At 35.3% G+C, this 13,866-nt stretch overlaps 1 protein-coding gene across 5 annotated transcripts in view; it reads right to left on the bottom strand.

Annotated features, from left to right (window-relative positions):
- Positions 1 to 13,866, bottom strand: part of SWT1 (SWT1 RNA endoribonuclease homolog) — a 103,478-nt gene that overhangs the window by 73,089 nt on the left and 16,523 nt on the right. For 4 of the 5 annotated variants that reach the window (XR_006705814.1, XR_006705813.1, XM_045452683.1 and 1 more), the window contains exons 5-9: positions 10,464 to 11,202; positions 6,159 to 6,218; positions 4,798 to 4,927; positions 3,738 to 3,839; positions 2,950 to 3,138 (exon numbers count right to left, since the gene is read on the bottom strand). Coding sequence is in view for 3 of the 5 variants with exons in the window: in XM_045452683.1 (XP_045308639.1) it covers positions 2,950 to 3,138; positions 3,738 to 3,839; positions 4,798 to 4,927; positions 6,159 to 6,218; positions 10,464 to 11,202 (1,220 nt within the window). In the remaining 2 variants the exon portion in view is untranslated. The remainder of the gene's footprint in view (positions 1 to 2,949; positions 3,139 to 3,737; positions 3,840 to 4,797; positions 4,928 to 6,158; positions 6,219 to 10,463; positions 11,203 to 13,866) is intronic. The other variant, XM_045452682.1, reaches the window with a different exon arrangement.

Genomic DNA, 13,866 nt, shown 5'->3' with positions numbered 1-13,866 from the left:
CAATTATAAGAGTTGGTTGCAAATGTGCTTAACATTTGTAAAGCGTAATAAAAGATCAACTTGTTCTTGCCTTTTTCCAAACAAGCACTTTAATTTTACTCAATAATCCTGAATTTTTTTATAAGAATATTAGTTCATCATTAGAATATAAAATGTAATTTTACTATGATAAAAAAGCCTAAAGATATTTCTAATGGATATCATAAAATCATTATCAACAGAATAAACTTATTAAGTACACTGTACTTTATACAAAGAATGTTTTTAATGATCAGTCTGAAGGAAACAGTGATACGGAGAAACACATTAAGTTCTTTATGTGACATAAATACCTGACATAGATAATTACACAAATAACCTAATTTTATATCTACAACCTTATAACTAAAAGTAATTTCAGCAATTTAATAAAACTAAGATAGAATAATACTATTCAAATATTAAAGGGAAATATGGATTTCAAGGAAGACACCCAGAAATTTAAACAACACAGAAGTTTGAGACCACTACTATAATTTATCCTCCTTAATCATGAAAAACAGCACAGAGTGAATAAGTTAAATTATCAAAAAGCACATGAAAATGGAAAAGTCAAAAGAATCATTCTAAGCATCTATAAATAACAAATGTGGCCAAAATATCTATTCAAAGTGAACTCTAAAATAATTTTCAAAGCAAATCTGTTGAAGAAATAGATATGCTATATAGGATAAGTTCTTAACCTCTCTAGGCCTCAATTTCCTCATCTCTAAAATGGGGCTAATAAGAGTATCTTCTACAAGTACTACATGGTTTGAATGATATCAGCTGTTAAAGCACCTGGAAAAGGGCCTGGAGAATAATGGCCATATAAATGTTGTCTATTATTATCATCCTTATCCATGCTTTGTTATATATAACAAAATGTAATTTTTGTTATATATAACAAAATATATATATTTAATATATTATATATTATATATATAATATATAACAAAATATAATTTTTGTTATATATAACAAAATATAATTTATATCAACAAACCAAAAAAAATTTTTTTTATTTTTTTTTATTTTTTTTTCAACGTTTTTTTAATTTATTTTTGGGACAGAGAGAGACAGAGCATGAACGGGGGAGGGGCAGAGAGAGAGGGAGACACAGAATCGGAAACAGGCTCCAGGCTCTGAGCCATCAGCCCAGAGCCCGACGCGGGGCTCGAACTCCCGGACCGCGAGATCGTGACCTGGCTGAAGTCGGACGCTTAACCGACTGCGCCACCCAGGCGCCCCCAAAAAATTTTAAATAAAAGATTAAGAGTAAAAAAAGTTCCCATCTCTTTTTAAGGTTTGGGCTTTCACTGACATGATGGTTTGGATGACGGGTTACGTTTGGTAATTGTGTGGTTGTTTAAAAATAAAAGTATTGTCGGTTAGCAACACATACCACAGTATTTATGGGTAAAAATGATATGATATGATAAATCTGAGATCTGCTTCAAATTCCTGCGGCAGTTCTTGCAAAATGCTGATAATTACTGAAAATGAGTGATAGGTACATAGGGATTCATACGTTATTCTACCTCTGCATTTGAAATTTTTCATAATGAAAAGTTCAAAAAAAAGACCATCTAAGATGTTTGGTTTAATATGAATGTTCAAACATTTTGGTCTTAACTCTAATAAGTGATATGTGTGGTTTCCCTTTGAAAGCTCTTAAACATACCACATGAAGCTCAAAATGCACAAAGATTGTATATGGAATATATATACTAAGAGCTAATAAACATTTGTAAATGGAATGAATGAGTGAATGAATGGGGGAGACCCTTTCTCTCCAAAGATTGGACTAACAACTCTTAACAGGGCTAATACCATAATTAGATTCATCATAGGATGAATTCTTTCATATCTTGTGGTGTATGTGAATATAGCAGAAAACATATACCCACGATATTTAAAATAGAGTGAATGTACATAATATATACATAATTATGGATTAAGAAGAAACAAAGTTTTAAAGAATGAAATAAATTCTCTAAATATATGTATAAACTCTGCAGAGACAACAGTGTTGTTTTACACACAGATTTTTTCCACAAAGTTATATATATAAAACATAAAGAATATACTTAGGTCCTAGGACTAGAGTGATTTAAAAATGACTTAAAAGAAAATCTAGAGACCTTTATTATACAAACACCCCTTTATTACAGATTCTGACAAACCAGAGGAAAACAATGCCTCTCCCTGCATCATACTAACTGCATACAGTGACAGATTCGAAACCTAGATCACTTACTGGCTTCATCACTCAACAATGATATTCATACACACACAAAAAGAATCCAAAGTATTGTAATAGAGAAAACTATACATACAGAATTGTACAGTCACTGTGAAATACAGACATAGCCTAAGAAGCAGAAAAATCAAAATCAAAACCTCTGAACCAAACCTAACCAAATATCTATCCCAAACCATCACTACACCTGGCCATTCCATATTCCAATGATTATAAATTATTTTTTAAGATTTTTTTTGTTGCTGTTGTTTTTATCAGGCATCTGGGTGGCTCAGTTGGTTAAGCATTTGACTTCGGCTCAGGTCACGATCTCATGGTTTGTGAGTTTAAACCCTGCTTCGGGCTCTGCACTGGCGGTGCAGAGCCTGCTTAGGATTCTCTCTTCTCCCTATCTCTCTGCCCCTCCCCCACACCCTCCCTTCTTCTTCTCTCTCAAAATAAATAAATAAATTTTAGAAGAAATAATAAAGATTTTTTTCTTTTTTTTTTAAGTAATCCTTCCACCGAACCCACGACCCTGAGATCAAGAGTCACTTGCTCCACCGACTGAGCCAGCCAGGTGCCTAATTATAAATTTTTCTTTTACATTTTGCACCACTTCCCTCCAATCATGAGTCAGCACCCAAATAAACCTTAATTAGAAAACATCCTGAGAGAACCATACTTACAAACTTTTTGAGATGCGAGTTGTATTGATTGACCCCATAGCTTTTTATCTTGATTTTTGAGACTGTCATTGATAAAATGAACTGCAGGTATAGCTTTGTGCTGGGCATGTTTTAGTAGTTTTCCTGCCTTCATACGATCTAGCTCTTGTACAACCACCCAGGGAATTATTAACACAAGTCTATCAAAGCCTGAAAAATAAAAAAAGATTTCTTAGAAGTCAAATGTTTATTTGGTTACTAAATTGAATTGTTTTAGGAGAACTGGAAGTTTTGAAGTAAGGAATTCACAGTCTAACTGAAGAGATAACACGGGGCACTTAGGTGGCTCAGTCAGTTAAGTGTCTGACTTCAGTTCAGGTCATGATCTCATGGTTCAGTTTGTGAGTTTGAGCTGTCGGCACAGAACCCCCTTGGGATCCTCTGTCCCCCTCTCTTGCTGCCCCTCCCACGCACTAGCTCTCTCTCTCAAAAATAAATAAACATGAAAAAAATTTTTTTAATGAAGAGATAACACATAAAAAATGGAAATTAAAAACAGATACAAGAATCAAATAATTGTACAAAAATAAATACTATTGGAGATCAAAGAAGAGTAAGTTTAGATTGTTAGGTTAACCTCTCAAGGCTCTTTTTTTAATTTATGCTGATTATTAACATACATATATTAATATATATACTTCATAGCATATCCAAGTGGAAACGTGTTTGTGAAAAAAAAATACCCCACATCATTGTTGATATAAAATATCAACTCAAGTAAGAAAATCAGAATCACGTTTTATAAGTACCTGGGATTTCTGTGGTCTTCAAAATTCTAACAAATTTGAGATGATTCATCAGAATATTTGTGTCAATAACAATTAGAAGCTTTTTATCTGAAGCACTTTTTGCTAGAGAAAAAGAGTAAAGTTAGGATTTCATGGCACTTGATAAAAGACTTGTATAATAACTAAAATTTGGTATCATAGAATTTTGATGGTATTCTTAAGACAAGGCAATCCTTTAGACAACAAAAACAAAACTGTTTAATCCTTAAAGGGACAGTAATCAATGTTTAATTATCTACTAGTAAAACATCATGAATTGTTTCTGAGTGGACTTTAAATCATGAACTAATTTGCCCTGGCAGTTAACTATGCTCCCAAGCCCCATTCTGCATCACTAGCAGCTGTGCACGTATAATTTATAAGCTAATTTTAATATACGGTGAGTGAAATGTAGTTGAAAAGAAAAACACGTGAAAGTGAAAGAAAACAGATAACAACACCAGCATTGTTATTTCACAGGGCCACTGTGAGGATCAGACAAATTAATGCACAGGAAAACACTTAGCAAACTGAAAAGTGCAATGTGACTGTGATGTAGCAATACTATTTTTATAAACACAACTCAAACCAGTATGCCAATAGATTTTGGATAATATCTATCATTATCTTCTCCCAGTGGTAAAATTGATCAAAACTTTACTACATAAATAAAAAAACCATGAGTATAATACCTTTGAGCAATTTGCATTATATCTGATCAGTGCTTTACATAAGCTGACATTGTCAAAAGTTAGGATTAAGACCAAGACTGAAAGACAACTCTGATCATTGATAGCACAATAATAGATAACTGTGATTACTGACGCTTGGCAAAAATATGGCCAACTGCCCAATAATGTGATGATAAACAAATATTTGACCAGATTCCTATAGCTAGAAGAAATATATCATACTTCCTTATTTCAAATGAGCACACCTTAACATCTTTCATCTAAATACTATAAAAATTGAATGTTTGCACATTAGGTTCCTAAGAAAGTACAGGAGATCATAAACATCATCATCTACATATAGGATATACCAGGAGAGGAATGTACATCATCGTCCACCAAGTCAATCTCCATGCTCGTTAACTCCCCGGAAGATAAAACCACAGGTAAATCCACACTTTTCCCCACACGTACAGCATGGAGCTCTTCCACTATCTGCATCTAAATAGCAAAAGACCCACAGTAAAATATTTTGAATTATCTCCTCTTTAGATTAAAAAGGCTGGAAAGCTATTAATTCTAATTAATTCACCGAAGATGAAATGGTTTGTGGGAAAAAAATTACAAAAATACGGAGGCCGCAAGATGAAAGAATACAGATTTATAAACAAAATGCAGGGTTTTAAAACTAGCTCTTCTCTTACTACTTCTGTAACCTTAGGCAAGCAAAGTATTTAACTTGGGTCTCCATTTGTTCACCTATGAAATAGGAATGTTAAATATCTATTTCCTGGTAGTAGTTTTGTAAGGACTGAAATAATGTGAAGTTCCCTGCACAAAACCTACTCCCTAGTAGCCCTTCAAAATAAGTTCATCCTCATCCCATGTTTTCACTTCAACGTACTCTGGGAGCCAAATATGTTTACATCTGGATGATGAACCTCTTCTTGCGATTTCTAAGACTGTTTATGAACCATCAAAAACTGAAATCTAGACTTTAAGACCCTTCTCACTTCAGGGAAGTAACTCCCTGATATATTTTGATGTGAAGGATTGTAAATATAATCTAGTTTTAGAGAAAGGGTGAGAAATCTTTCTTCTCTCAAGGAGCACCGACCCACAAGACAGAAAAATACAACTGACCATCACAAATAAGAAGTAATCAATATGGCTGTAAAGTCTTCTTCAAATAGGAAACTGCAACAAAGTGTTCCACGAATTTAATTTTAATATAGGACCAAGAAACATAAAATTCTACGCAATAATTTCATGAGAGTCAATCAGGAGATTCCAGCTGGGAAATGAAGCCAACAGGTTAAAAAAAAAAAATGCAGGCACTCTCATTTTCAATAATATTTTCATCTTATTGCTGATTAGAAAAATGAAGCCAACAAGTTAATATCACACTGCAGTTTGGCAAGCCTAGGTATAAGCATGCAAATGTGTGATAATATTAAATGAGAATTCATATAACTTGTGGACACAGGCTCCATGCTCTTTATTCAAACCAGTTTAGAGCTTATTAAAAACAAAGACATAAAGGTGATCAAGTAAATTAAGTATTTTTCCAGCTAGTTTTTTCATGACTTCACAAACTTACATATTAGGTAGAGATATCACTGTTATTTTCATATTATCAAGGTTTTCATAGCCATTTTTTTAATCTATAAATATAGGAACTGTTTGACTTAATTTCATTAAAATATTCAAAGTAAATAAGTATATCAGTAACCTCTTGATCTGTATCTTGAATACTTTCAAGGGACACTGAAGAACATGGAGCTTCAAAACTCTGAAATGAAAAGTAATTTCATTAGTTAAGGATGAAGTATATACCTAGGGTAGGGTTTGTAACGTTGGCACTATTTACATGTGGCATCAGATAATTCTTTGTTTTAGGGGTTATTATGTGCATTATGCTGTTTAACAGTATCCCTTGCCTCTACCCACTAGATACCAGCAGCACCTCTCCCTCCCAATCTTGACAATCAAATATGTCTCTATCTACTTAACAGCCAAATGCCCCCCCTAAAAAGCAAATTGTCCCTAGATAGAAACTTCCCCTAAAATAAAAAAGCCTCATTCTGTTAAGTCAGTGAAACAAGGGGCACCTGGGTGGCTCAGTCAGTTGAGCGTCTGACTTCAGCTCAGGTCATCATTTTGTAGTCTTGAGTTCGAGCCCCACATCGGGCTCTGTGCTGACAGCTCAGAGCCTGGAGCCTGCTTTGGATTCTGTGTCTCCCTTTCTCTCTGCCCCTCCCCCACTCACACTCTGTCTCTGTCTCTCAAAAATAAATAAATGTTAAAAAAAATTTTTTTAAAAGAAAGGTTAAGTCAATGAAACAAGATAGAAATTGTTTAACGTTTACTCCTTCACCTAAAAATACTTGTATTATAAGAGTAGAACTACATGCCACCCTGAGAAACAGAAAGAACCATGACCAAGGTAAACAAGCTGGCCTTCAATGGTGGGAAATTTTCACCCAGGAGTAGCCGACCCACTTGTAAGAGTGACATGACAGGGGCGTCTGGCTGGTTCAGTCGGTGGAGCATGTGCCTCTTAATCTCGGCGTTGTGGATTTAAGCCTCACATTGGGTGTAGAGATTACTTAACATCTTCTTAAAAAAATAAAAATAGAAGTAACATGACAAAACAAAGGGAACCTAAAGATTATGATATGGCTGAAGGAGAAAAGCTGAAAAATGCATAGTTGTCTTATACATGGGTAGAGCACCAGAGGTCTGTGTTTTAATTTTTGTCTTTCAACAGAAGTAAAAAATCTCTCCATTTTCCACTGGCACTTTTGCTAAGCAGATGAGATTTACCTGACCCTATGTACAGGTAACAGGGAATTCAGCAAAAGCCACTGCTAAATTAAATCATCTTCTAAGAATTCTGCAAAATAGCACCAAATTCACATGTATTTTACAGGCAGCTATATATGGTATAAATTACATATTCCCTTTAAACAAGTATATCATAGGTTGCTTTACTGGGAATTCAGCTTTCATCCTGAATTCCCAACACCAGTCTTCACATGGTATAATACCATATACATCACACACATAGGCTCATTATAGCTTTACTGTGTCATGACTCTGGATTTTACAATCTCTTCTCCAATTGACTTTAAATCTCACCAGATCCTTAAGGTTCTCTTCCATTAGGAAGTGCCAAACAAGCCAGAGAATATTATCAGAATTTCCTACAACTCCTGATATTTAAAGTCCTGTTGTTCGTTTACATAGGTCACTACTACCCTTCACTCTCTTTGACCACAGGCCACTTCCAGTGACTTTAATAAATTTTCTATCACTTCTCCAAACCAAAAAGTTTAGGTCAATTGTTCCTGAAGACTTCTCCCTATTAAAAAAAGAAAGTCTCAGTGGGCATTTGTTTGCCTCCTCCTACCACACTTTATTAAATAAATGAACTGGGATACAGCCTTCCCTGGGGATGACAAAAAGGAGTATCAATAATGAGAGTAACAATGGCTTTATCTACTGGAGTGATTCTAAACTGAAAACCAGATTATACTGCTTCCCTGGTTATATTTCAGTGGCTCTCTACACCATCTAAGGCACACAAGATAAAACAGAACAAATCTTTCCCATGGGATACAAAGTAGTCCATTGCCTGACCCTGGCTTCCTCTCCCACTCCCTCTCCTATATGCAGATTTTCTACACATCTCAACTCTAGTCATACTGAACAACTTAAGTCCCCATGTATGCTCTGCCATGGGACAATCTCATGACTTGCTACCATTACCATGCTGGCCCTCCACCCTGGGAGAACTCTTATTTCTTGCTCTACACACCCTTCACACCAAGCTCAAGAATCTCCACTCTGTCAGCCCTTCCTTAACTCACCCCCAAATTTATACTAACACCAGCCCAATTCTTAGGGCTCTAATGTTTATTTCACTGTATTGCAACTGTATTTGTCTACTAATCTGCCTCCTTGGGAAATTCTTGAGGGCAAAGATTATCTTATTCATCTCTAAATCCCCAGAAACTAGAAGTGTACCTGATACATAATAGGCAGCTTTAATTAATGTTTGATAAACTGTTGAATTGCTACCTCATAGACCTGTAGGAGGAGGATGCTATTTATAAAAGTGGCCTATAAAAAAATAAAAATAAAAGTGGCCTATGAACTATAAATCTCTGGACCATTAGTTTTCAATGGTGAGGGGAGGGTGCAAATGAAGGGGTCTCTATCAAAGGGCTATAAAATATAAGAAACAAAAGAAGGTATTTTCTCTTCGGAAAGCATAATGGGACTACTAAATAACAGGATTACCAAATCCAGAAAATAATAATTATTTCCTTGTGAAGTATACTCATTATTTTAGGAAGATAATTATCTATTAAAGAATTTGTGAGAAAAACAACAAACATAATGTTAGGAAGATTAACTACTGTCAATAATATGCTAAGGAGAATATACTAAGATAAGAACAGTATTTACTTGCTGCTTCTGTGTTTAAAGGACTTTAAGTCAGATTAGATTGCTATCAAAGGAACAGTTTATAAGGAGTTTTAATGCCAAGAGCTGGAAAGTAATCATGCAAAAACTGCTTCTCCTACAACTTAATTAATATTCATGCTAAGTACCTCTTTTGATTTATGTGGTAATTCTATTTAGAGACAAAAAGAGACTGTAAGGTGTACTGCTGGGGCTTTCTCGTACTGTTCCTTACATGCACAGTACAGGGGGAACATCAAGCAGTGACACCAAAGTGTTCACTGAACATCTTGCAACTTCAAATTCCTTTCTCACATTTCTCTAGAGAACTGGTTGTAACCCAAGAAAACTGGAGCTTTCTTTTAAGAAAGCAATAAAAAGAACAAACTCAACTGTTTTCTTCTTTGGACTCTTTCAGTTTCACTGAATGAAAAGTACTCTCTCCAGCTCTTCCAGCCTCCCTAGTTATAATCCCTCTGTGTCTCCTAGGAAGTATCTTATAGTCTTCGTTCCTAAAAGCAGGTAGGCTCAACCACCCGTTTATAAGCAGTCTCTAAACATCAGGCTGTCGGAAGTTGTGAAATTCCAAAGTTCTTAAGTTCTCTTAAAGGTAAATAATTCTAGGGGTGTCTGGGTGGCTCAGTTGGTTAAGTGTCTGCCTTCAGCTCAGGTCTGAATCTCATGGCTCCTGAGTTCGAGCCTAGCATCGGGCTCTGTGCTGACACCTCAGAGTCTGGAGCCTGCTTCAGAGTCTGGGTCTCCCTCTCTCTCTGCCCCTCCCTTGCCCCTCAAAAATAAACATTAAAAAAAAGTTATAAAGATAAATAATTTTATTTGCCACAGGAACGAGGCTAGAGAGATTAGGTTCTCCAACTAGTCCACACGTGTTGATTTATTGCATAATCCAGGCTGGATCTCTGTATACTAGTTCCGTTTGCTTGGAACATCCCTGCTTCTCCCATCCCACCCTACCTGGCTTCACCTGAATAACTCCTTTTCATTCTTTAGCTCTCAGTTTAAATGTGACCCTGTCCAGCAAACCTTTCTTAAGTAACCCCTCTACAGTGTACAAGGCCATTATTCCCTGGCTCTGTATTCCCATGTTAAGTGATAAGTACTTATTAGACTTAAGATGATTGCTTGTGTGTCTCCTCACATGAAGGAGTCTCTGAAAACAGAGACTGTGATTGCAGTGCCTGGTAGTGGCACTCCAAAACGACTCGTTAAAGGAATAGCTCTTCAGAAGAGTAACCTGGATGTTCCATAGTAACCAGGGTTAGAGAAGAGCCTAAGAGACGGTCACAGTGCTTTTTTGAAAGGACTCTCTGGAAGTGCTGCTTTCTACCTTTTCACAATTACCTTCTATTACCAAGTATCCTTGATACTTACTGGGATTATCTTCCTAAGGAGGTTGGAATTAAAAAGGTAAAATAAAGGAACCAACAAATATCTTCCTGACTAAGGTGAATCGCTCTCTGTGATCACTATTAATAATAGAAAAAACTCAAACCGGACTGTTAATAAAATTCTTTGCTACAACCAACATTCTCATTTTGCACCACCTTACCTGGATTGGGTTTTCACCAGAACCTGAATCATTACTTTCTCGATGCTCATGATGATATTTTCCTTTCCACTCATGTACAGCCTGTTTATACGTGGATTCTGAAAATAAACGTTCACTTTTGTGCCTAGTCAAATTTAATGAAGCTTGGGAACCTTTCAGTCTTTCTTTCTTCTCCTGCTTAGTCTTTGAATTGTTAGACTCTAAATTGAAGACATTCTCTTCTACAAGCTTCTGGAGAGTATCACGGGATTTTATTGGGATTTTGAAACTGATCTTCCTTCTTCTAGATTCAAGGGATTCCTTGATTATCTTGTCGGAATTACAATCCTGAGAAAAATGGATTCTCTTGCGTTTCCCCAAAACACATTTTTCAGAACTGTCTCTAAATTTCCTGTACCTTTCTTTCTTGAGTTCTTTCAACTTCTCCCCCTGAGTGAGTAAATGAGGCCATTGTTTTTCACTTGCTTGGCCTTCTGTTTTTGGTTTCACATCTTTGGCAATCTTAGGACCGCAAAAGTTTTTAATTCCATGGTCAGCCTTGCTCCTAACATTTGTCAATTTAATATCTTTAAAATTGTCATATTTAGTTAAATCTTTTTTAGTCCCATTTGAAGAAGGGTTCTGTGAGATAATTTGATTAGCATCAGAATATGATGCTTCCTGGAGTTTAACAGGCCCTTGAGGGGATAAAGAACTGATTTTTGGTCTCCTTCCTGGAGTGTCGGTTTCTACATTCAATCTGTAAAGCAGCACAGAAACCTAAGTTACATTACAGTTACACATGATTGTATGTAATGTTGCACTGTATCATTTTAGTTAGGGAAATGACAGAACTGGCTTGACACAAACATCATAAAAAATACATGACTACACTAAGAATGAAATGTAAAGAATTACTCTACAAATGGTGTTGGAATAACTGGTTTGCTATTTGGAAAAAAATCAAATTTATAGCTTCATATAATATCGGGCAATATGAATTCCTTACAGATTAAACACTTAAGTGCAAAATAATTACCATAATTGCTACACTTCATATTAATCCCTTAAAAGCCATATGGGAAAAAAGGGAGTATTTATCCGATTTCCTAATAGAGAACTTCTTAAACTTCACAGCGGTGAGAAAAATTGCAAAGGGAAATAATAAACATAAATGACTATTTACAAGGCGACTGGCTAGCTCAGTTGGAAGAGCATACAACTCTTGATCTTGGGGTGGTGAGTTCGAGCCCCATGCTGGGTGTAGAGCTTACTTAAATAAAACTTAAAAAAAAATGACTATTTACTTTAAAACTTTAGCATACTGGAGCACCTGAGTGGCTCATTCGGTTAAGCAGCCAACTTGGCTCAGGTCATGATCTCATGGTTTGTGAGTTCGAGACCTGTGTCAGGCTCTGTGCTGACAGCTCCGAGCCTGGATCCTGCTTCAGATTCTATGCCTCCCTCTCTCTCTGCCCCTGCCCCACTCATGCTCTGTCTCTCTCTCAAAAATAAACATTAAAAAAATTATTTGTAATTAAAAAAAACCCTCTAGCATATTGAAAGATAATAAAAATTTTAAAACTGGGAAATGGTATTTGTTATATATGTGACACTTATCAACCTTAGTAAATAAAAAGCACATCGAAAAGTACTGACTCTAGAATAGGACATAAGCAGAAAATTACTGGTGAGAAAAAGGGAATGGCTAACGGACATTTGAGAAAAAAAGTTTAACTTCCCTACTAATCATAGACACGCTAATGATAATGACATACCATTGTCTTCTACCAAATTAGCAAAGATTTTAAAATAGCATTAAGTCTGGCAATGGGTTAAAAAATGGACTCTCTCATGGTAGAAATGCAAAATGATGTAACAGTTCCACAAAGGAATTTTTGACTATATAATTAAGAATTCTAAAAATGTTCATATTCTTTGACTTACTAATTCTCATTTTAGAAATCTATACCAAGGTGAAAAAAATTAAAAATGGACTAAAAACTTTTTTAAAATCCAGGATTATTTATAATAACAAAAGTAAGGTAGTAAATACTAAAATTTTAGATATGACTAAGAAATATGCTATTACATTATGGCTATTTCAAATGATACTTATGAAAGTTTTCAATGATCTAACAAAACATATTGATATAACATACTGATATATCATTCAGCAAAACATATTGATATAAACATATTGATATACCATGTTGATATCACATTCAGCAAAAATCAAGCAGGGCACAAATCTGTATATATAATGTGGTCTCAACAATTTAAATAAGCATAATAGAAAGTCTTGAAAGAAATGTACTAAAATATTAAAAGTAGCAATAGCTAGAGGTGATATTTTCCTGCTTAATAAAAGTAGTATTGGGGCGCCTGGGTGGCGCAGTCGGTTAAGCGTCCGACTTCAGCCAGGTCACGATCTCGCGGTCCGGGAGTTCGAGCCCCGCGTCAGGCTCTGGGCTGATGGCTCAGAGTCTGGAGCCTGTTTCCGATTCTGTGTCTCCCTCTCTCTCTGCCCCTCCCCCGTTCATGCTCTGTCTCTCTCTGTCCCAAAAATAAATAAACGTTGAAAAAAAAAAATTAAAAAAAAAAAAATAAAAGTAGTATTACTTTGTAGCCAAAAGGAAAGGTGAAAAAAAATCAATGAAATACAATCTGTTAATTCATATCAATAAATCCTTGAGTCCATTCGAATTGACTGTCTTGAAAGAAATGTACTAAAATGTTAGAAGTAGCAACAGCTAGAGGTGATATTTTCCTGCTTAATAAAAGTAGATACTACTTTGTAGTCAAAAAGAAAGGTGAAAACAAATCAATGAAACACAATCTGTTAATTCATATCAATAAATCCTTGAGTGCGTTCGAATTGCCTGTCACTGTGCTAGGCACTGGAGAGGCAGTGGAGGATACATCCACTGAGTCCTTACTCCCAATTAGCTTATAGCCTGGCAGGGGAAAAAGAAATAGTAAATAGGTGACTTCTCAAATAATTCATTACAAAAGAGCAAACTATAAACATCTCGGAGTTTTTAATAGGAGTTTCACCTAGGTCTTCATCTGATTTTATCTTCTATCTCCTCCTACAAAAAGACTACACATCATTATTTATCTGTTAGTAAATAATGATAGAATTTAAATTTTAATTTTAATAGGACTTTGTTTGGCATCTACTGGTATACCCAGTTTAAGATGCTGGCTGTATTAAAGAAAAATCAGGAAAACAACAAACAGAACATAACTCAAGAATTTTAATGGGACCCTGTAGTTCTCTGAGCATTTTCACATTCCTTATTTGTTCTTCATAACACTGTACTGCATCTTTTGTAGCAATCTAGGCACTATGGTCTACATGGTCATAATTAATGAAAACTGAATACAATACCTTTTAAAAGGCCAACAAAATTAAATATTA

The sequence above is a fragment of the Leopardus geoffroyi genome, chromosome C3, assembly GCF_018350155.1.
Source record: "Leopardus geoffroyi isolate Oge1 chromosome C3, O.geoffroyi_Oge1_pat1.0, whole genome shotgun sequence".
NCBI lineage: Eukaryota > Metazoa > Chordata > Mammalia > Carnivora > Felidae > Leopardus > Leopardus geoffroyi.
The sequence above is the reverse complement of the archived record's forward strand: the minus strand, read 5'-3'. Positions and strand labels throughout refer to the sequence as shown.